Source organism: Peromyscus leucopus, chromosome X (assembly GCF_004664715.2).
Source record: "Peromyscus leucopus breed LL Stock chromosome X, UCI_PerLeu_2.1, whole genome shotgun sequence".
Classification (NCBI taxonomy): Eukaryota; Metazoa; Chordata; class Mammalia; order Rodentia; family Cricetidae; genus Peromyscus; species Peromyscus leucopus.
This window is the reverse complement of record NC_051083.1, coordinates 27,882,387-27,907,327: the sequence shown is the minus strand read 5'-3', so window position 1 is coordinate 27,907,327 and position 24,941 is coordinate 27,882,387. Positions and strand designations below refer to the sequence as shown.

General features: G+C 42.8%; 1 protein-coding gene and 1 pseudogene across 3 annotated transcripts in view; both read right to left on the bottom strand.

Moving 5' to 3' along the window:
• The window catches only part of Egfl6 (EGF like domain multiple 6), a 68,574-nt gene extending 46,391 nt beyond the window's left edge, over nucleotides 1-22,183 (bottom strand). Inside the window, exon 1 of one of the 3 annotated variants that reach the window (XM_037199132.1) lies at nucleotides 21,846-22,183. In XM_037199132.1, coding sequence (XP_037055027.1) covers nucleotides 21,846-21,913 — 68 coding nt within the window. In that variant the 5' untranslated portion in view covers nucleotides 21,914-22,183. The remainder of the gene's footprint in view (nucleotides 1-21,845) is intronic. The other 2 variants (XM_028883546.2, XM_028883547.2) reach the window with 2 other exon arrangements.
• On the bottom strand, nucleotides 5,309-5,700 carry LOC114702938 (annotated as a pseudogene).
• Nucleotides 22,184-24,941: the final 2,758 nt, after the last annotated feature.

Here is a 24,941-nt window from a genome sequence, read left to right as displayed (position 1 = left end):
CCTTGTCACAGGAGCAACAGGAAAGATGCCAAGAATCTCTGTGATTTCCACAGACCTAAAGGAAGTGCTAGATTCCGCAGTGGGGAAAAGTCTGAATTTGGGAGTTGGCAGCCTCTGCCTTCTGTCCCTTGCCAACTTCTCTCTAGTTTTGTCCATTCCCTATTTTGCCTAGGGTTAAAGAAATTGGTTACAGAATCTATACAGGTAGAGTGCTTGCTCGAAAGCGAACAAAAAAACGGACATTTCTGAAACTGGAAGAATGCCACTTCTCCAGTCTGTTCTGAATGGGCACAGTGGCTTTCTGGTTCTGACTTTGTGTCAATGACTCACTGGCTAAGTGGCTTTGGCTCAGACAAGAGCTCTGCACTTTTTCTTCATGGACCACCTGGGAGTCATCGAACAGCTTGGAATCACCATATACTGTGGACGGTTAAGAGTGGGAGACTATTCTGCTAAGTCATCTCAGGTTTCAGAGGAGGGAATTCCAACAGCATGGAGCAGAGACATGTCCCCAAGCAGAGTCAGGGGCTGGGGATTTAAACTTGCTGTGCTTCAAAACAGCCTCTGTGGAAACACAATTTGCTAAACTCTTAACCATTGAGCAAGAATCAGCAAACATTTTCTCAAAGGAACTAGAGGTAAATATTTCAGGCTTTGCAGACCATAGGTTTCTGTCTATGTGCAAAAGCAGCCATAGGCAATAGCAAACAGATGGGTGTGATTGTACCAATAGTTCTTTATTTCTGGGGTTGGGAAGCTGGCTAAGTCAGCAAAGTGTTTCATTTATTCCTTGAATTTGCTGGCCTTGAATTTGCTATGTAACCAAGGTGGACCTTGAACTTTGGATCTTCCTGCTTCCTCCTTCCTAGCACTGAGATTACAGATGTGCACTACCATTTCTGGTTTGGGTTTGTGTTGCTGAGTATCAGACTCTGGGCTACCTGGGTGTCAGGTGAGCCCTCTTTGAACTGAACTGCATCCACATCCCTAAACATAGAAACCTTTTATCCCATCATCAACCATGGGGAAATGTTAAAACTGGTCTTGGCTCATTTGTTGTATAAAAATGGGGCCACCTTAGTTTGTAGGTTGTAGCTTGCTGACCCCTGATCTGAAAAGTGAGTTCCTGCCACCCAGGAAGAGCCCTAAGTGACACTGCCAGGTAGGAAGCTTCTGGTCTGTTTTCCTGCTTGATGCCTTGGGGTTGGACAGCACTGCTACCAGACTAGAGGAAAAGCCACACAACTTAAGGAGGCCTGCATTTGATATTCCTCATGCATATGAAATACGATGTTAAACCATTTCTTGAGCACTTTAACAGATAAGCAATGTACATTTTACCAGGTACAGGATTGAATATATGCTAATTTGTAGTATCTTAGTCCAAGTCAGACAGTTAAACAAACTTGTTCATTTCTCTCATGATCTGCCTTTCCTACAAACTTCGTTTACCAGAGATTAAAGAGGTGGCGTTTGGGACATCAAGAGCAAAAAATGCGAGAGAAAATAAAGTTCTGCAAGAGAACCCTCCCCCCATTTTAAAACACTATATTTATTTTTATTTTATGTGCATTGGTGTTTTGCCTGAATGTATTTCTGTGTGGGGGTGTCAAATTTCCTGGAACTGGAGTTGTAGATAGTTGTGAGCTTCCATGTGGGTGCTGGGCATTGATTCTGGGTTCTCTGGAAGAGCAGCCAGTGCTCTTAACTGCTGAACCATCTCTCCAGCTCCCAACCTTTTCATTTTTAATAGAGATTTACTCAACAACTTAGAGCAGGGTTTCTCAACCTCTATATTACTGATATGTAGGCTGAACGATTCTTTGAGTTTTTTTTGCGGGGACTATTTAGGAGCATCCATGGTTGCTGTCTATAGTTGTCAATAGCATGTATCCCCCAAGTGGTGACAATCAAAAAACATCTCTCACTTAGCTGAGTGTGGTGGTGCACACCTATAATCCTAGCAATCCTATAACACCCATAATCCTCTGGAGTGAGAGACAAGAGAATTATAGGTCAGAAAGATATACACAACAAGTTCCAAGCTGGTTAGGGTCATATAGCAAGATGCTGTCTTAAAAACAAAAGTGACATTTTCCAAAAGTCCTCCACAAGGCAGAACTGTCTTCTATTAAGTACCATTACTTTAAAGTGAAACATTTGTTGAGCTTTTTCTGTGTTCCAAGCTCTTACATGGCCACATGGATGGAGCAGAGGACAAGAAAGAGCCAGCCTTTGATTTTTAGTTCATAATCTATGGCAAACAGATGCACTAGAGTATAGAACAGCCTGGTAGCTACCATTAAAATGCTTTGAGAAAGGGCTGTTTTCAGTGCTGGGTACCGAACACAAGTCTAGTTAGTGCAGGCTAGGCAAGTGCTCCACCACTGCATCCCCAGACCTGAGAAAGAGCTTTGACTGCGAAATATTGCAACTATGTGTCCTAATCAAATCTGTATCTTCCTGACAATTCTAAAAGGGGTGGTTACCTTGCTCTTGACCCACAGTGTAACTAACAATGACCAAGGAAGACACTGTAGACTACTGAACACAAACTGTGTTAAGTAAAAAGCTGTTACTCCATACATGATGTCCTGAGTTTTGATTTTAGCATTTAAAAAATTGAGATATGATTCACAAAATGCAAAATACATTTTAATGTACATGCTTCCAGTCAGTGGGTTTTGGTATTCTCATTATATTATGCACATACCACCTAGTAATTAATTCCAAGACATTTCCATCATCTCCCAAAAGGAACAATTATTCCTAACTCCTCCTCTACATGTCAATGTAATGTCCTTGTAACCATAAATCTATCTTTAATCTATGCATTTGCTTTTTCTGGATATTTCATATAAACAGAAACACACAATACATAGTTTTGTGTGTCTAGCTTCTTTAACTTCAGGTTGTAGCACATAATAATCCTTTACTCCTTTTTATTGCAGAGTGATACGTCATTGTATGGATATACTGTGGTTTATTGTTTACTCACACAACAATTGATGGACATTTGAGATTTTTTTTCACCTTTAGCTATTATGAATAATGTTGCTATGAGCACTGGTATACAAGTTTCATATTTCTTGCTTATACAGTTAGGAGTGTAATTGCTGCAATATTGAATATATTGATATTGAATATATTGAAATCTTAATTCCAATGTGGAATCATTTGGAGGTGGGGCCTATGGGAGGCAATTAGATAATAAGGATGAAGTCCACATAAATGGTATTAGTGCCCTTATAAGAAGAGGCAAGAGAACCAGCTCACTTAAGAAGTCCACACCTGGAAGAGAACCCTCGCCTGAATGCAACTGTGCTATGACCTTGCTCTTGGATTTATAGCTTCCTAAACTAAGACTTAGGATGGACTGAAGTCAACCCCACATAGTGAGGGAAGAAAGACTTTGGGGAGTGGAAAGAAAATAAGATAAGAGAGCTGCATCTGTGCTCTTGGAACCCAGAAGGTTAGCACACACACAGAGAAAGGGGAGCGGCTTGGTGTAGGAAGAGCATTCATGGTAGGCAAGAATCCTGTCGTCCAGTGAGGGCTCTGACGTTTTATGTCCTAATGGCGACAGCACAGCTGTGAAGGGATGCAAGAGGGTTATTTGACAGAATTTTCTTTTAGCCAGGTAAAGGTGATGCATGCCTCTGATCTCAGCACTTGGGAAGTTGTAACAGGCTTCCTTTTGAGCCACCAGCCAGCTCACAAATCATGACACGAAGACTTCTTATTAGTTATGAATGCTCGGCCTTAGCTTAGGCTTGTCCCACTAGTTCTTATAAATTAATCTAACCTGTTTCTCTTCATCTACATTTCACCTTGGGGCTTTTTGTTTTGTTTTGTTTTTTTAGGATCACAAGGAGTTGTGTTTTTTTAATTGATACTCAATTTCTACATACAATATTGCACAAATTAAAGATGTATCAACAATTCTATCTATGATACAAACTCATCAACAATCATAAAACTACAAGTCGGTGCATTTTGGTGGTAGGTACTTTAGTAAACAGCACTAATATTAAACTCAGCTACTTCATGAAAATCAGCCTCCCACAAAAGAACTCACAGGTTGCTTAAGATGTCAAACACAAGTCAAGTCAAGATCACTTTGAAGAAAAATTTGGGATCCAGGTGTGGTAGAACATGTCTCAGAAAGCTGAAGCAGGTGGGTGGTGAAATCATGACTCAAAAAACTGGTGATAAAAATGCTAAACATTCAGCAATTTCATTTAGGAACCAGAAAGTATATGCATATTGGAAACTCTAAGAGGACACCTCCATGTTCTGCTCCATAAGTCCTGTGCTCCAAGAGCAATTCCACTGCTGCAGGATCTCTGTAAGAAACTCTTGTTTCAAAGTCCTAAACAAACAAGTTGGCAATTCATACAAAAGGGTTTAACTAAGACTTTTCCATTCAAAATAAAACTAATGCAATCTCCATAAATTAAGAAAGTCTTATGAAAATGCTGCCCAGGCATGGAAGCCAGGCCAGCACTCATCTCCACTGAGTGTCTCATATAGCACTGGTGACAACCTGTGAGGAAGGGAGAGCTGGGTCCGGTCCCAGCTCTTCTAACCTGTACTCAGATCTAGTCTTCATACACAGTTAGGTGCTGTGAGCTACTAGCTGGCTGCTTGTCAAAAGAGCTTCCAATTGAAAGGTCTAAGCAAACCATCTTGAAGAATGCCCCAGGGGATGGACTGAGACCAGGCCTAGCCGCTTCCACCTTCTGACACCATCACTCAGAAGTCTGGAACTGTTGAGTGGGCAAATGAAGCATCCGATCATCATATTTCTAATAAAAATGCAAAAGGCCATGGCAAACGTGAGAGGGAAGTGGGGTACCACTATGCTGTTACCCACAGTTGTCCTTACTGTGAGATTAGGAGTTGGCAAAAGGTTGAGAAAGGACCCAGTAGGCAGTCTCAAGCCATTCAGTAGGATCTATAGGGGCATACCTGCTATCTGTTTCCTCAGCTCCCAGCAGAGCAATGGCCACGAAGCTGGTTCTAGCACTAATGCTACAGTGTTAAGAGCAGGGTAAGAGTTTTCTGTACAGAACAGATGACCCAAAGAAACCAATGGTTTCTCAGTTTCTGTGCTTTACAGACAATACAGATAAGAAGTTTTCAGGACTCAGCACACTGGCTTGATTTCCAAAATGCAACACTTTATTTTTCCCCATAAGCTGGCCATGGGGAAAAATATAAACTCTGAGCACATGACAATCACATGCTCTCTTCAGTGAGTTCCCAGGTAGATCCTGGCTCTTGCAGAGCTTGGAGTACTGAAGTTTCAAATGTTAAAGCTTTCACCACAGCCACAAGTCCCTTTGATGTTGGGATTATTGAAAACAGACTCACTGGATGGTTTGTTTTCCACATAGTCCATTTCTGTTCCTAAAAGTGTTAACTGTGCTTTCTTTTCTATGAGCACTCTGACTCCATCTTGAATAACTTCTTCATCAGAATCTCCTTTAGTCTTTGTATACTCTAGGGTGTAAGAGAGGCCATTACAGCCCCTGGTTCACACACCAACTTTCAGACCCACATGCTCTGGCTTGTCTTTAAGAAGCTGTTTTATCTTGTTCACAGCTGAGGGGGTCAGCATGAGCGCTTCGCACTTGTGGCCTGCAGCTACCTCTTGCTCACTGCCCACACTGGGGCATGGACCAATGACGCCGACATGTCCATGTCACTGCATGATAGCTCAGCCTCTCTCATGGACACAGTTGGCGCCCGCCTTGCAACTTTTTACATCTTTCATTTTGTATGTCTTACTTCTCTTCCATGTTTGGCTAGCTGATGGCTGCCTGACTGGCTGGCCCCTGGCATCTTCCTCTCTTTCTCCCTCATTCTCTCTTCTCTCCCTCTCTCCCTCCCCCATCTCTCTCATCTAGATTCCTCCTTCTCCTTATTCTCTCTGCCCACCAGCCCCACCTATCCCTCTACTGTTTAGCTATTGGCCATTTAGCTTTTTATTAGACCAAGTGCCTTAGGCAGGCAAAGTAACACATCTTTACATAGTTAAACAAATGCAGCATAAACAAATGTAACCTATCTTCACATCATTAAGGGAATGCAGCATAAACAAATGTAACACATATTTAAATAGTTAAAGTAACATTCCACAACAGGAGACGGAGGCAACAGGATCAGGAATCAAGAGCATCCTTAGATACACAGTGAATTCAAGGTCATCCTGAGTGTCCTGGCTAGTTTTATGTCAACTTGACACAAGCTAGAGTCATTTGAAAGGAGGGAACCTCAACTGAGAAAATGCCTCCATACTGGCATCTGGAAGCAAGCCAGTAAGCAGCACCCCTAGATGGCCTTTGTATCAGCTTTTGCCTCCAGGTTCCCACCCTTCTTGAGTTCCTGTCTTGACTTCTTTCAATGATGAACAGTGATGTGGAGGTGTAAGCCAAATAAACCCTTTCCTCCTCACCTTGCTTTATGGTTATGGTATTTCATCACAGCAAGAGTAACCCTAATGAAGACATTGGGCTACAGCAGATATTTTCTAAGACCAAAAACCAAAACCAACCAAACAAGCAAAACAAAAAAGGAAGGTCTAGGAAGATGGCACAGTTGGTAAGGCACATGCTGTGTAACCATGAGGACCTGAGTTAGGATCCCCAGCACTTTTATTAAAAAAAAAAAAGTCTGGAGTGGTGGTGCACACCAGTAACATACCAGTAACTTCCAGCACTGGCAGGCAGATATAGGTGGATCTTTGGAGCTAGCTGGCCCAGCTAGTCTAGCTCATTTGGTGAACACACAAGTTCAGTGAGACACCTGGTCTCAAAAAATAAGATGCACGACAGTTACTTCTGACTCCCACTCTTATGCATGTGCACCTGCACGCACACACATACACTTGATTTTCCTTTAGAAAAACATTCTCATGGCAGTAATCTGGAGAATGCATTGGAGGGGGTGGTGGTGGAAGAATCAGAAGTATCAGTTGGCTCCGAAGACAAATTATGGTTCCATGGAGTATAGCAGTAGAGGTAGGAGTTGGGAGGAGTAGATGGGATTTTGATTAGAATATTCATCCATTCATTCTTTCATTTATTCACTCAACTATTATATTGAGTTCCTACAATGTATTAGGCACCAGGTTAGTTTCAAAATCAGTGGTTCTCAACCTGTGGGTTGTATCCTCTGTGGGGGGTTGAATAACCCTTTCACATGGGTCACCTAAGACCATCGGAAAACAGATTTTTTTTATATTACTATTCATAACTAGCAAAATTACAGTTATGAAGTAGCAACAAAAGGAATCATATGGTTGGGGGTCACCACAACATGAGGAACTGTATTAAGGGGTCACAGCATAAGAAGATTGAGAAATGCTGGTCTCTAAAGAAACCAGGTATCTGCCTTCACAGGCCTGTTCTCCTTAGTTGCGTGTAGAGTGTGAGAGGCATGCACATCAGGAGGAGAGCAGCACCATGTTTCTGGAATGGGGAATATGGATGGAGAGCTATGTTAGTGAGCAGGAGAAATGATGAGTTGTAAGATTTTGAAGGCTTGGGGCTGGAGAGATGGCTCAGAGGTTAAGAGCACTGCTTGCTCTTCCAGAGGTCCTGAGTTCAATTCCCAGCAACCACATGGTGGCTCACAACCATCTGTAATGAGATCTGGTGCCCTCTTCTGGCCTGTGGGGATATGTACAGACAGAACAATGTATACATAATAAATAAATAAATCTTAAAAAAAAAGATTTTGAAGGCTCATTAAGCAAAAATCGTAGAGGAGATGTTGAGTAGAAAGCTGGCTATATGGGCTCAATATCTAGGAAGCATGACTGGATTTGGGAAATATCTATAGGTAGATCTTCCTGAAGCTGAGGGAGGAGATATAGAGTATGAAAAGGAGGCTTAGGGCAGAGCTCTAAGGAAACTATCACATAAGAGATGGGACAAGGAAGAGGAAGGAACGTTCAGGAAGATGGAGGCAATCCTTAGAGGATAACAGGTATGATGGATTTAATATGAAATGCTCCACATAGGCTACGGTGTCTGAACACTTGGTCCCAAGTTGGTAGCACTGTTTTGGGAAGTTGTAGAACCTTTAGGAGGTAGACCCTTGCTTGAGGAAGTGAGCCACTACAGGACAAGCATCAAGGGTTAGAACACGATCTGGCTCTCTACTCTGTGGTCCAGCTCTGCTATACACTCCTGATACCATGAACGGAGTCAGTCACTATGCCTTCCCCATGAAGGACTGTATTCCATTCAACCATGAGCCCAAATCAATAAATCTTTCCTACCTTAACCTGGTTCTGTTGGGCATTTTGTCACAGTAATGAGAAAGGTAACTAACACACCATGTTAGTACAGGAAAGCTAAATGAGGAAAGAGTAGTAGCAGCAGCTGAATGGTGAGAGACTGATTAATCTGATGATTTGCATTATGGCTTCCATCCTGGGTTTGGTTATTGGTCCTATATATATCAGTTTTATGACCTTCAGAAGTTACTTCACCTTTTTATTCCTCAGTTATCTCATTTCTGAAATGTATGTAAGGAAATTACCTCATGGATATTTATGTTAATGAAACTACTTTAAACTGTGAGTAACAGTAAATACTCCCCAACTGATGGCCTATTATTAGCACTAGCTGTAGGATTAGCTGTAGGGGGATTTTTCTGTCTTGCCAGCCAGCTTCCAAATAATCACATGGAGACTCATTATTAACTGTGAAAGCTTGGCTGATAGCTTAGGCTGGTTTCTAACTAGCTCTTATAACTTAAATTAACTCATTTCTATTAATCTGTGTACTACCCTGAGGCTCATTTACCTCATCTATGTACTGACCATCCTGCTTTCCTGCTTCCTTTCTCTCTCCTTGTGTCTCTGCCCTTCTTCCCATTGTCCTCTGCTCTTGGAAAACCTGCCTAGCTATTGGCTGTCCAGCTTTTTATTAAACCAATCAGAGTGACATCTTCACAATGTACAAAAAAGGTTATTCCACAACAATTAACATTAGTAGATGTGTTGATTTTCAGAAGAGTTGTGTTTCCCACAAAAGTGTCCACCATAGAACCCCTGCCTTCATCAGGGGAAGTTGTGGCCTTGCTTAAATGTGATAATAGATTTCTAAGAGCAGAATAATTAAAGTCCTTTGCCAACTATGTCTGTGCAGTTAGAAGCCTTCAAGGTGCATTCTTATGGTTGCCATCATTTCCATATAATTTAGTTTTGTATATTTGTAGAGTGAGTTTTCATTATAATGGGGCATTTATAGAATTTTACCTTAGAGAAAGTGACCTTATATATCACCTAATTCCAACTCATCATTTTATACATAAAGAAACTAAGGCCAAGAAAGGCTAGCCAAAGGAAAGCATATTACATGAAATTATTCATCTATCTCTTTTGTAGCTGTTTCTTCAATGTTGGAGGGAGGGGTGGGTATAACAAGAATCATGTGGTTCCTCATTGAGGTTTTATAAGCAGTCGATAATCTCTGAAAGAGAGAGGACTGTTTAGTGGAGCTTCTTGAAAGTTGTGAGCCATCAACCATGCTAAGATGAGCCTTCTGGTGGCGTGGCTGCCAGTCAATCACATTCTTGTCAGTACCTCTGAATGCTGGACTCGGAATTATTTCTTTAATTTGCCATTGCTCTCTTTATCTGGGAACTAACTGAAATAGACTTCCCAGGAAAAGTCATGCCATACCTTCTACCTGCCCATTTCCCTATGAAAAATGTTAGGGACTTAGACAGCAGGAATTGTACTAGGCACTGAGACTTTCAAGGGTTATACAAGAACAAAGACCTTAGAGCCTATTGGCAACAATGGACAAGTACAAAAATCGTACTCTAGTACATGAGCTGTACCAAAGAGGAGAGTTCTCAGGAGCTAGGGGAGTATAGAGGAAGTATTTGGTTAGTATGAGTGAATGAGGTTTTTCTGGAGGAAATGAGGCTCAATATGAAGACTTAGTTAGCCTAGTGAGGTGGGAATGAGGCTGGGGGAAGGAACATGTTTCAGGAAGAGAGAATCGCTTATGCCAAGGATGCAGCTACTAAGATCATGAGGGCTGGCAAATTTAAGCCTAGACAAAAGCATGCCTTTAGAGAGGGAGAGGATGAAGGGGAGCTAGGAGGGATGGTGATAGAGGAGGGTCAGAGAGATAAGCAGGAGCCGGAAAGAAAAGGTTCATGACAAACATTTTGTTGATGCTGAAAGCTCCAGAGAGTTCTAGAAAGGTTTTAAACAGTGAAAAACAGTAATGAATTTGCAGTAGATGTGGGGGATTTCAATAAGTTCCAGTCATTTCTGCATTGTTAGATATTAAGTAAAACAAAAACAGAAATTTGTTTCAATATGTTATATTTTAAACATCTAATTAGAAACCAGTACAGGGTCTCTGGTACAGGTGGCCAAGCCTATTTCCTATGTATAAGTCAAAGTCAACTAGTCTGGATGGGAAATAATACCACCTGGGGATAAGGAGTTAGAGGAGTTACCAGAAGATGCCATTCACATGCTGTTTGCACATTTACAAAGTTCCTCAGGAAAAAAAATGCTTTCTCAAGCTTTATTGCTTTCACATGCCTTACCAGGTACACTGGGGAACCCAAGAAGTCCGGGTGATATTAATTTGTTCCACATCATCATTTTGATGATTAAGTGTCACTCATAAAATGCTCCAAAGGGCTAGTGGCTAACACTTGGGCCATCAAAATCTTGTGAACAAATCAAGATTCCTTCCCCACCACAAAAGATACCTTCCCCATCACAAATGCAGCTTAGTAGTTCAGCTCTGTTGGAAGATTGTAACCTTAGACCCAGGCACAGTGGCTCAGAGCTGGAAGCTCTGGAGGCCTAAGTAGGATGAGCATGAGTTTGCAGCTAGCCTGGGCTCTATAGTGAGTTTCAGAACAGTCTGGGCTAGGCAGGGAGACATTGTCTCAAAAACAAAGAAATTTAGAGCTGGGGATATGGCTCAGTGGTTAAGAGCACAAGCTGCTCTTGCAGAGGACCTAGATTTAGTTCCCAGCACCCACATGGCATATCCTACTAACTGTAATCACAGTTCTAGAGGATCTGATGCCCTCTTCTGACCACTGCGGGTACCAGGTACTTAGGTGGTATACACACATACATTCAGACAGAAGATTCATACAATAAACAAACAAACAAACAAACAAACAAATAAATGAATGAATGAATGAATGAACATACATTCAGACAGAAGACTCATACAATAAATAAATAAATAAATAAATAAATAAATAAATAAATAAATAAATAAATGAACGAACAAACGAACGAATGAACGAATGAACAAATGAATGAATCTTAAAAAAAATCTAGTCTTACTTTCACTCATTTAAAAATGCAGATGAGGAACTGGGGATATGGCTCAGTAGGTGAAATGTTTGAGGTTCAGAGATTTGGATCACTAGAGCCTAAGTAGAAAGACAGGCAGGTATGGTGGTTGCCCGGGATCCCAGCACTTGAGACACAGAGAGAGGGCATTCCCAGAATAGCCAGAGTACCAAGACTTGGCAGGCTCTGGGTTCATCAAGAAACCCTGCCTCAATAATAGCACCCACACTCATACCCAGCCAAGTGCCCCGACACACGAAACGATGCATACACACATGAATGCACACCACACATATCCAAATGTAAAATGCAAAGGAAAGTTTCTTAAGAATTCACTCACGATTGAGAACTACATAACAGATCCTGATATTCAGACAGCAATACAAATCAAAGCACAGTAGTTTGGCCAGTGGCTACTCCATGAATAATAGTGTTATGTCCTCTGCACATGTCCTAAGGGAGACCTGATGTCTTGAAGGAGCACTCTAGGAAAAATCATCATAGGACATAAAATACATCAGAGGAAAATGAGTCAATAAACTAGCAACATGCCTTGTAATTAGTAAGTGTAAGGTCTGTGCCTTCACCAAGATTGGAGAATACGCTTCAAAGGGCCAGCCACAACTGCGATTTTACTGGTTTAATCATCGTATTCTATATCTGGCCATGAAAGTGGAAAAAAATCATTTAAAGAGGGAAAAGTATTAGTAGATACAATTGCTAATAATTAACTTGATGATGTGTAGATGCCATAGGAAATTGATTTATTACACCAAGTGTCCAGTTCCGTGCTCTGTGTTGCCAGTTTTGAAAATGTACATGTGCATCTATTTAAAATTACAGAAAGAAAGAAAGTGAATTATTCAACTATTTATATTTAAGTGGAAACAATACAGTCTGGGGGAAGGAAGGAATCCAGGACAGGCAGGCACGGCATGCTTGATGATAGCATAGTGCATGGCTTGGAAAAATGAAATTCAGAGTGCTCAGAAAAAAAGCTTAATTTACTCTTCCCTGGTGTTGAATGGTATTCCAAGTCAATATTGGCAAATGACCTGAATTATTTTCCCAGCATCCTTTCCTCCTTGCCCTGTGCTTTAAACCCATGGCCACTAAAACTGATCCATCACTAATTCAATAATTTTTCTACTTGAATACTGAATACCTAGGTGTAGCATGAATCTTAAAAGGTCTTATTAATAAAATCAAACCTGAGCCAGGTATTGGGGTGAACGCTGGAAGATCAGAGAAGCAAACAAGCCACAGCTTCCTCACCTCGACAGTTCCTCAGCTGATCTTGTTTCCTCAGACTGGAAGTCTCTGAGTCCTCATCCAAATGGCTCTCAGCTGAATTGTTGCTCAAAAGCCTAAAAGCTTAACCAGGCCAAAAGCTTCTAGTTCCTGGTTTTCACACCTTATATACCTTTCTGCTTTCTGACATCACTTTCTGGGATTAAAGGTGTGAGTCACCATGCCTGGCTGTTTCCAGTGTGGTTTAGAACTCACAGAGATCCGGATGGATCTCTGCCTCCCAAGTGATAGGATTAAGGGTGTGTGCCACCATTTTCTGGCCTCTGTATCTAGTGGCTGTTCTGTTCTCTGACCCCAGATAAGTTTATTAGGGTGCACAATATTTTGGGGAACACAATACCACCACACCTAGGTGTATTGAAGGTAATGAAATCAATCTCCCCCTCCCTCTGTGTGTGTGTGTGTGTGTGTGTGTGTGTGTCTGTGTGTCTGTGTGTCTGTGTCTGTGCTTATCTGTGCAGGTACCTTTTGAAGTCAGAGTTTGGCACTGAGATGTCTTCCTCACTTGCTTTTCTTCCTTATTTTTTTTTTGAGACAAGGTCTCTCACTGAACCTAGTGTTCCCCATTTTGACTAAGCTGCCTGACCAGTGAGCCCCAGGGATCCACCTGTCTTCCCCACCCTGCTCCCAGCACTGGGGTTATAAGCATGTACCACTATGCTCAGCTTTTTGTCTGTGGGTGCCAGGAATCTGAACCCAGACCCTCATGCTTGTATAGAAAGCATTTTACCCAGAAATTGCCACTCTGTACATTTAAAATGTCTGAATATCCATGACTTCATATGTTTCTACCTTGGGAAGCCTGCATGGGCATGCCACTGGCCCCATCCTCTGTCCATCCATCCCTCTACTTCTCCCTTTCTTTACTTCTCCATCTCTCTTCCTAAACAATCTTTATCAGATATAAGACCCAGAGGACCCAGGGAATCTAGTCTTGAGGCAGGGTAATGTCAACATAGGTGATCAAGTCTTGGTGGAGAGCAGGCTCGAAGCAGAGAGAATTTGAGCTAAATGTTGACTTGCCCAGAATTCCTTTAATGCATTATACACATTGCTGTCTACTTTGATCAAATTAATCAGAAAATCACTGTCTCCACAGCTGGAGTCAATTTAGAAACATTCCAAGGATTGTGTAAGTAGTATAGTATTTCTGCACAGGATTCCTTATTTTCTTCAAAAATAGAAGGTGCCAGGATCTTTTGTGTGATTTCTGCTGATCAGTTTCCAGAAAACATCATAAAACTCTCCAAGACAAATTGAGAAGTTAAATTTCTTTTGCTGCTGTTTAAATACATTTAAATACTTTTCTATAAATAAAAGTTTTTCTAAATAAGAATAACTAGGGCAGGCAATGGGGTATTTCTTTTTTAAGATTTATTTTATTGTTAATGATGTATATGTGTGTGTCTGTACACAAGAATGCAAAACCTGCAGAGGCCAAAAGAGAGTATTGGATCCCTTGGAGCTAGAGTTACAGACAGTTTTGATCTACACATGTGGGTGCTAGGATCCAAACCGGGGTCCTCTGTAAGAGTAGTATATGTTCTTAACTGCCAGGCCATCTCTCTAGCCCCCATGAGAGTATTTTTGTTATTGATTTTTAAAAATCATTTACCCAGTATGGCAAGGTCATTCATTGTATATAATTGGTTAAATTAACTTTGAGTTCTCATCCATCTTTGTGTTTGTATTTGTACATTCACATGTGTACATGTGTGTGCACAAATCTGTGTGGAGGCTAGAGGACAATCTTAGGTGTCGTTCTTCGGGATCTGTCTACCTTGGCAGATCCTAGGCTTGGCACCAAATACCCTTATTTGTTTGAGACAGGGTACCCCATTAGCCTGTAGTTTTCTAGTTACTAGCTGGCTTGCTGGTGAGGCCCAGGAGTCCGCATGTCTCTGCCTTCCCTTCACTGAGATGACAAGCATGCACCACTAAACTCAGCTTTTAAACTGTGGGTTCTGGAGATTAAACACAGGTCTTCCCGCCTTTAGGAAGACAAGTACTTTAACCCTAGCCCTGAGTTCTCACCCATCCTTAAGAGACAGAGTGAAAGTTCGGGTTACCCCAAGCCATACCACTCTCCAGATATATAGAGGTTTAAGAGCAAGAGCTCACCATGCGGGTCCTGGGGATCGAACTCAGGTTGTCAGGCTTGGCACCAAGTACCCTTACCCATTGAGCCATCTCGTTGGCCCTGAAGTCACACTTTGAAGTCAAGTACACAGAGATGGGATTGAAACCATTAGGAGTAGAACAATCACCTAGGAAGAGTGTAGATCAGGAAATCCAGAACTTTGCTTCTCACAGAAGGGAGCCTAGTAAAGAAGGCAGAGGTACAATGATATTCTTTCTTGCAAAAGATGAAGCTTGCTTTCCCTGCTGTCATGGATGGCTTCTAATGAACTTCTAATTAACTGTGGGAGTGAAGGATCACTTCCGGGATGAAGACACCAAAAGCACTGTGGCTTCTTTCTTGTTCCTTCCCTTGTATCAGAAACTCGGGGTGTGTGTGTGTGGGTGTCAGCTGACACACTGTAAAGACAGTCAAGCCACTTTAATGGAGCAGTGTCCACATGGAAAGAATATGAGGCTTCCAGCCAACCACCATGAAAGTGTGCCATCTTGGAAGCAGATCCTCTAGACAATGTGAAGCTTGCTGATGATAGTGGCATTAGCCAAAGCTTGACTACAAACTTGTGACAAGCCTACCTTTCTGCTGTGAACCTAACATTGTTCTCAATAAATTAAAAGTCCATAAAAAATAGCACTGAGCAGAGCTGCTTGGATTTATCCATCTACAGAAACTGTGTGAGACAAGAATGTTGTTTTAATTAGAAGTTTTGAAGCATTTTGTAGTTCAGTAACAGATAGCAAGGAGACGTGGCTAGCAACCGAGCAAAATGAATATTGAAGAGCAAGCGGAAAATATCTGCAAAGGTGTTTACTGCTTTTGGTGTATTGAGTTCTAATCATGCACTCATCAAATCCATGATGCCAAGGGTTATGAGTGCACTGCTGTTGCATACATTAGGAAAGGGGAAAATGCTTAGGATTAAACTATGGCTCATTACCATGATGATAATCCTGAGCAGTTTTGTCATGATTTGGGGCATGAATTAGTCATGACTGGGTTAGATTTAAAAAACAGCAGAGCCTGCAATGGCCTGCTTCACTCTTTGTTACTCTTGGAATCAAGTCCAAGCTCATTACCTTGGCATCCTAGCTTCCTCGCAACCTGGCTCCAGCCTCCCTTCTTTGGTTCTTGGTAGGTACTGTGGTTTCATGATGACCAGTCTACCCTTTGTACCTGGGGCTGTGTTCCTTCCACCTTCTTCTTTTGCAGGCACATATCCATCCATTATTACCTTATTTCCATGCAAAACGACCATCAGTTAAACACTGACTAAGTTGCTTTCTCCTACATTTTATAGGTGATGGACATACATTCATCCATAATGATAGTTCAAATGCCATACCCTGTTTTCAGTTTTCCCTGGCTCTTGCACTCTTTCAGACTCAATTTCTTTCTCATCTGTATTCTATGGATACCTTTCTTTCTTTCTTTCTTTCTTTCTTTCTTTCTTTCTTTCTTTCTTTCTTTCTTTCTTTCTTTCTTTCTTTCTTTCTTTCTCTCTCTCTCTCTCTCTCTCTCTCTCTCTCTCTCTCTCTCTCTCTCTTTTTCCTTCCTTCCTCCCTCCCTCCCTCCCTCCCTCCCTCCCTCCCTCCCTTCCTTCCTTCCTTCCTTCCTTCCTTCCTTCCTTCCTTCCTTTTCTTCTCCTCCTCCTTCTCCTTCTTCTTTTTAAACAGAGGGTCTCATGTATCCCAGGCTGGCCTTGAATTTGCTATGCAACTGAAGATGATCTTGAACTCCCGCTCCTCCTGCCTTCAACTCCTGAGCGCTAGGATTCCAGGTTTTTAATACCACACCCAGTTAATGTGGGGCTGAGGCTCCAACCCCGGGTTTTGTGTGTTGTAGGCAAGCACCCTATCAACCGAGCTACATCCCCAAACTGTGGAAAAAAATTTAATTTCGAGACAGGGTTTCTCTGTGTAACAGTCCTAGCCATCCTGGAACTCACTCTGTAAACCAGGCTGGCCTCAAACTCATAGAAATCCACCTGCCTCTGCCTCCTGAGTGCTGTAATTAAAGGCGTGCACCGCCACTGCCCAGTTGAAATTTATTTTTTTAATTACGTTTTTATTTTGGGGGGATTACAATATAATAATATCATTTCTCATTTTTCCTTTCCTCCATCTCCGTCCTCCCACATGTCACTACTTGCTCTCTTTTAAATTCAGGGCCTCTCTTTTCATTAGTTGTTGTTACATGCATATATGTATATATGTATATTCATACATATAATTTTGTGTATTGTGTATACATAATATAAATAAATGGTATAATATACACACATCTGTTTCTCTGAAATTGTTTACTTATTGTTTATGTGCAAGAAACATTTGCCTTTTCATCCCTTTTCCTTGGTCTTTTTTTTGTTTTGTTTTGTTTTTTGTTTTTTAGATGTATTTGGTCTCTTCAGGCTGACAAAGAAACAAAGACTTTTTTTCTGGCCCTACCAAGTACTCTAGTGGGGGTGGTAGACAGATATGTATCTCTGGCATTCAGGAGAATGTTTGAGCATGCCAGTGTTCAGTTAATGTTGTTGAATCGGACCATATTAATTTTAACTCCTTCTGGAATTTGTCTTCATCATTACAATCTGGAGATTTAAAACAGTTACTCTCTCTGTGTGGTATATATATGTATATGTGTTTACATGTGTGGAGGCCAGAAGTCAATGGTGGATGGCTTCTTCAGTCACGCTGTACATTATGATTTTTTTTTTTTAAAGACAGAGTCTTTCACTAAACCTGGAAGTCACAGATTCAGCTAGGCTGGCTGACCAGCAAGTCCAGGAGATCCTTTCTTTTCAGCCTCTCCAGCATTGGGTTTACAAACACGCACCGCTGTACCCCAGCTTTTATGAGGATGCTGGGGAGCCAACTCAGGTCCGAATGTTTGTGCAGCAAGCACTTTACCCCCTGAGGCAATGTCCCCAGCCCTAAAACAGTTTAGTTATCGAAACCAATACACTGGGACCTGGTAAATTATCTAACAGAACTAATCAGTACTACTGATCCTTTAGGACAAAACCTGTATGTGGTAGAAAGATATAACTATTTGCGGGAGACACCATGAACGTGAAAGCTGACATTTGTTTACGGTGAGATTCTGAGTAAGTCAACTCCAGATCCTTTTATAATTCAGTTTACCATAAAAGCCATACCACCTTACCTTAGGGCACCTGTCTGCTTTGCTTTTTTTTTTTTTTTTTTTTTTTGTCTCCAGAAGGGTTTGTGTTCTAGAAGTTGTTAGTGGAGAACACGATCCTCAGAGGTTTCCTGTCTCACCAGCTCAGTGACAAGCGGGTGTATCACTGTACACAGAGCTTCATGGATGAGAGGACAACTCTGTGGAGTTGTTTCTCCCCTTCCACATTTATGTGGGCTTTGGGGATTGAACTCAGGTCCATAGGCTTGCACAGCAAGTGCTTTTACCCACCGAGCCAGCTCACTAGTCCCCAGCCTCACTCCTTGACATTCAAGAACTTTTTCTGTTTTTATTTTTGTCATTGCCCTTCCTTTCCTGTCTATCCCTTTCTATTGTCCTTCCCCTCTTCCCTTCTGGAGCATCCCAGGGGTACCTCCCTATCTTTCTGCACTGAGATTGCTCCTGAGAGAAGATGGTGGGAATATTGGGAGGATGAAAAATTTGTCTTACACAACTCCCTAGATCATGATGAAGAGATTTCACAAGTGCGGTCAAAGCATTTTGAGATTTTCCTGGATTATCCACATGGGTTTCCTACAATCACAGAGGGTTTTCCTACCGGGAGGGAGACAAAGAAGAGAGAAGGCAAGCTGATTCGGGGGTGGGGGTGGGGTGGGGGGGAGATGAGAATTCTTTTCACCAGCCAAGAAGCTCAAAGAACAAGGGGTCGATTCTCCTTTGGAGCCTCCAGAAAGGACTAGCGCCCCCAACACCACCATTGTAGCCCTGTAATGCTCATTTTGATCTTTTGGCTTCCAGAAGTGTAAGGCGATACATCTGGGTTGTTTGAAATACTCAAGTTTGCGGGTTAGTTATATTGGTGACACTTCCCTACTAGGATTCTGAGAAGTTTCAACTCTCCACGTAACCCGTGGTTAGCAGGAAGCAGCCCCCTTGGTGTGAACCCAGATGTCCCTTCCTCTCACACATTACTTTTACTTGAATTAAATCGGGGAAAGATGTGTAACAGAAATATATTCCAAATAGAAATTTGCTTCCAAGAATAGCAATGTTAATAATATATTCATCTTATGTGCCCAAAGGACTGGAGTATTGGAGCTAGAGTTCTAAGCAAATCTTTTTGACCAGGATTGCCTACTGGAAATATAATAACTGCATGTGGCCTGTCTGATTTTGTGGTCGTTTTTAAAATGAGAAATAAATGAGTAAAATTAATTTCAGTAGCATATTTTATCCAGTGTACTGTATCTACAGTGTTACCATCTCAACATGTAACCAATAAAAAAAAAGATCAGTGAGCTCGTTTCTATTCTCCCCCCCCCCCATACTAAATCCTGAGATCCCAATGAATATTTTTTATTTACACCACTTCTCACCTTGGACTGGCTACATTTTAGGTACAGGGTCGCCGTGATATTTACTGTTGCAGACACAGTAGGGCCAGGGCATCTAAATAGTTTTGATACCCAAAGGGCATAAAAAAGTGCAAGCCAAGCCAAATTCTGAAGCAAATAAAGTTAATATACAACTAATGAATTATTCATTAGATCAGTGGTCATTGTTAACCTATACACTAAGCACCATTTAAGAGGCATATAGTTTTCCAGGTCATACAATCATGACAGTGTTCCAGTGAAAAAGAATCTGTACTGTATAACTGTTTGAGACAGGTTCTCAAGCTCATTATGTTGCTGAGAATGGCCAAGAGTGCTTGATCATCCTACTGCATCCATCCCTTCTCCCAGTGCTGGGATTACAGTCATGCACCACCACACCTGGTTTATTCCATGCTGGGGATCAAACCCAAGACTTCATGCATACTAAGGAGGCACTCTACCAACTGGCCTACCTACATCCTCAGCTCCCTTTTTTTGTGTGTTTTTAATTAGAAATCTGTATGTGTCAGCTATAGGTGTTTTTTTTCCCTATAAATTTCAGTGAAACATTAGGAAATAACTAGCCCGTAGGCACACCTTTCTTTTTTCCAATGTGTGCCTTGCCTTCTCTGTCAGTGGGCCCCCCTGAAGGTGGAGTCTGGAGCTAATTAAACCTGGACCTGGGGCAGATCCCAAAGTGCCGACCACTTGACATTTCCAAGCATGTGGAGCAGATCATCAGCACACCAGCCCATGAACCTGACACCGTGAAACAATCCCACTTCACATCTTGAAAAGTGTAGCACTGCAGAATCTTCACACAGATTCTTCAGGTTAATATTATTTGGTTTCGGGAGGGGGTCCCTTTCAGCTTTTAATTTAATTTGGTGGCACTTTGAAAGTGGATCTTCTAGAGCTCACTTTGCCTGCTGCTAAAGAACTGTTAATCTCATCTCCACATAGCACTTGGTCTGCTTTGAGCCGGCTTTCTAACAAAACACAACCCTCCAGCATTCAAGGAAAATGTGATTGGGGCAAATTGCATCTGCTTACATTTTTATCTTGGGAAGGAAATTGAAACTTGCAACCATACATTCTACGAACCTGGTTTGAGGGTTGTTCTGTTTGAACTTCAAAATCCTTTAATACCGTGGCAGACCCTGATGAAAGACTTTTTCCTGTAAGTTGAACAAAGTCAGGCTCACCTTTAAGGAGCTGAAGCCAAGCCAAGGGTTTCTCCTCTGCCCCCTCCTCCTCTCCCCAGAATCAGCACTGAAAAATCTTACTCAGCTCAGGAGTTTGCTTCCCAGGGGACTTTGGGAAATACCTGGAATTTTTTTTTTCCAAAAGTTGTCCCAACTTGACTGCAGGTAGGTGGTTGTATCCAAGTTGTTACTGGCATCTTATAGGGGATAGAGATGTTGTTAACCCCCCACCCCCAGAACACAGGAGAGCCTGTCACCCCAACAAATGTTTATCTAACTCATCCCAAAGGTCCTTAGATCTGCAGCAGAGGAACCTTATGTGGACCTGCAAAGAAGAAGCAAGGTGGGGGTGGGGGGTGCCGGGTGGGGGTGGGAGTGGGTGGGTGGGGGGATGTCCTAGGGAGTCTTCCTGAAAAGGCTGCCCTGTTGCTCTGTAGAGGATGCTGGGCCACATTGACTGGGGCTATTCCTGCTCTGTCGCTTACTTACTACTGGCTTTGTCTCTTTGGGCAAGTTACTTGACCTCCTTTTTCACCTCTTCAAAATAGGGACGGTAAGGATAATACCTTGAATATACAGGTGGTAGGGATTTCTGGTGGATTAATAGCCCGAAAGTGCTTGCTCTACAAGACACACTACGCCTGTGTCCATTTACTATGTGGCTCTGTAGCTTTCTCAGGGAAGTTTCAAGGCTCAGAAAAACTCATGAGTAGGAGGAAGTGGCAAAAACAAGAACGAGTTCAGCTGTCATTTTATCACCGCGAACTTTCTAGTTCATCACCCCGAATCCAAAGGCAGCTAGAACTGGAGCCCAGCGGCGAGCTGCTTCAGGGCTCAACAGTAAATAAATGCTTAAGTGAGCGTTCTGCACCCTCCTGTTTTTCATTTCTTCCCTAGCAATACTAGCGATTGGTAATCAGTGGGCATCCTTCAGGGACAGCGGAAGACACTAAACTCCCACCCTTGCTAGGTACTCGCGCATCTGCCTGTACCGGAGGTGGCTGAAGAGCACCAAAGCTCGCCTGCACCCATGGTCTGAGCGCCCAGCTTCCCTCCCCCAGTATCAGCGGGGCAAACTTAGCCAGGTGCGGCGCGGGATCCATAGACCACCCGAGGCCAAGCCTCACCCAGGGGGCGCAGGGAAGAAAGTCGGTAGACACTCGGATCTGGCATAGTGGTGAAATCCATCCCAGGGCACTCAGCATCTAGGTGCCCCTTACAGATGCGGGTCAGTGAGAAAGGGCTCCAAAAGGAGAGTTCAGGCTCAGGGAAACAGGAGCAATGCAGACACTCACCTGGTCCCTACTCCACCTGCCACCCAGGAGAGCAGCAGCAGGAGCGCCAGGTTCCAGGGCAGCTGCATATTGGCGGGGGGTGGGGCCTCGTTCCTTGTCCTGTGCCCCTCAGGACCTGGGACACAGAGGGGTCACAGTTTCTTCTCTGTTCCGCTGGCCAGGACCTTGGTTTTGCGCGCAGCTGGCAGGCTCGGTGGCAGCCAGTGCCGAGAGGACAGCTGGCCTGGAGAGCTGGGGAAAGTTTGGAGCTGCGGAGTAGCTGGGGGCGCCCTGGCAAGAGACTCCGCTGGGTGAAGCGCCCCGTGCACCAGCGAGGGCGGGGCGGGGCGGCCGAGCACATCTGGCTGGGACCCGCCTCCAGGACGACCCGTGAGGCCTCCACACTCTGCTCTCACCCTTAACTGCCCCCACCCTTCAGTTTCAATTCACTGTAGGCTGCTCAGGGGCACCTCCGATTGTCATGTATTTCAGGCTCGGGACAAGTGTGCACTGCTGAGCTCCAGGAATTGAGAACTGAGAAGTCAAAGCAGGACCACAGATGCAAGTTCATAAGCACGCTGCAATCTCATTTTAATGGGGGTTTTATGCTCAGCTAGTTTTTTTTTTTTCCACACAAATCATAGGCTGTTAGAGGTGGAAGGTCACCAAGTCTTGTTCAAACTCCATTATTTGACAAATGTCTAGTTATTCGCAACACCTTTAACTGTGACTCCCAATGATATTGTAGTTAGTAACTAGAGGCAACTTGGCACAAACTAGTCGTCTGGGAAGAATGAACCTTAAATGGGAAAATGCCTCCATCAAATAAGCAAGTCTTTGGGGATAATTTCTTGATTAATGGTTGAAGTGGGGAGGTCCAACTCACTGTGGGGGGTGCCACCCCTACACAGGTGGCCTTGGAAGGTATGAGGAAAGTTCCTGAATGTCATTAAGCAGTGTATCTGAATCACCTCTACCTCCAGGTTTCTGCCTTGAGTTCTTGCTTTGTGTTTCCTTCAGGATGGATGAGAATGAATGAGCTGAAGGGACCCTTTCCCCTCCCTAAGTTGCTTTTGGTCATGGCGTTTAATCACAACAATAGAAAGCAAGCTAAGACAGAAAGGCAAAAATGAAGACACTTTTGGAGTTCAGAGAATCCCTTTAGGTACTGATGAGTTATTTATTTTGACTTGCAGCAGAAGGAATATTGGTTCTTCTTATCCCCACATTCACACCCTTTGACTGCATGTAGGCAGAGCCCAGGACCCCACACCTTTTTGACACTGGACTTGCTTCAGTGATTTGCTCTGGCTGTTGATGTTTGGGCAGAAGCAGTGTGCCCATACCAATCCCATGCCTAAAAACACTCATGCCTCTATTTGGGTTATAAGAAGACCATGCCAGTTAGCTTGATGGCCTAAGGAGGGCCTAAGGAAGATGAGGAAGAAGAACACAGCTACCTACCTGGCCCACTAGCAGACCTCCAGCTCAAGGAAGAGCTGCTGATGGAGCCATGAAGCCTCCAAACTAAGGTCAGCAACGCAGACAAGCTACAGAGACGTGTTGGAATCGATTCTTTTCTTGATTTTAAAACATCTTCTTGATGGGGCTGGAGAGATGGCTCAGTGGTTAAGAGAAGTTGCTGCTCTTCCAGAGGACGAGCACAAAGCAAAGAAAGAACTCCACCTTCCACTGAAGTCTAACTAGGTACACCTTTGTGTTTATTGAGTTTACTTAGTGAAGCATGGGAAGAGTCTCAAAGCCATCCCAGAAACAAAACCCGAATCCCTGAAGCTCTCTGTTTAACTTGCAGGAGGCTCCACTGAAGAGAGCCTCCTCTTCCCAGCAATTGCGTACTGATTTTGTTTTGTTTGGAGACAGGCTCTTGCTATGCAGTCCCCGCTGACCTGCAGCTATGTAGACCAGACTGGCCCAGAACTCACAGAAATATTACCAGCCTCTGTTTGAGTGCCGGTATTAAAGGTGAATACCACCACACCAGGCTTTGTTTACTGTTTTTTAATAGCCCTGGAGAGACTTGTCAATCTTACAACCTTCTGAGCTTCCAAAGTCTGTACATTTTGTTTCACTAGCCTCTTTCTTCTGTGGAGGAGTGAATGGTTCAATTGAGAGGAAATAGCTACATGGCACGTTATAAACTCTAAATACCTAAAATATTTTAAAGGAAATAGGACATGTATTTTATCTTGGTGTGGGTTTTCCTATAGGCAGACACTGGAACAAGGATTTGAGTGGAAATAGTTCGTTCTGGTGGCACTGGAGAAAAAAAATATGTAGTTGGATTTTTTCTCTTTCCTCTTTGGGGGCCCGCCACCCATCTCTCAAGTAAATAAATGGAGACTTACTTAATTTTTATTTTATGTGCATTGTTGGAAGGATGATGGATCCCCTGGAACTTTAGTTCCAGACAGTTGTGAGCTGCCATGTGGGTGTTGGGAATTGAACCCAGATCCTCTGGAAGAGCAACCAGTGCTCTAAACTGCTGAGACATCTCTCTAGCCAACATGGGGACTTATTATTACTTAGAAATGCTAGGCCTTAGCTTGGCTTGTTTCTAGCCAGCTTTTCTAACTTAAATTATTTCATTTCTCTTTAACTATGTTTTACCTCTGGGCTTTTTACCTTTCTTTATTCTACATATATTCCTATCCTTCTTATTCCATGTCTAGTTGTGTGGCTGGGTGGCTGCACCCTGGCATCCTCCTCTCCTCCTCCTTTTCTTGTTCCCCCATCTTCTCTTTTTCTCTTTCTATTTATTCTCTCTGTTCAGCTCTTTATTAGGCCAATCAGACGTTTTAGACAGGCAAAGTAAGACAGCTTCACAGAATTAAACAAATGCAACATAAAAGAATGCAGCACATCTTTGCATAATTAAATAACTATTCCACAGCATAAATGAATGTAATACATCTTCAATTATATTCCACCACAACAATATAAGGTGAGCATCATGTCACTTAACCTTCATGCTTCTGGGATCCTTGGAGAACATGGAGATACATGTATCTCCATGTTCTCCAAGGATCTTATCCTAATGTGAGGAAGCTAAAGTAGTTATACTCCATCCCCATTCAGCTATGGCCTGATAGTATCTAC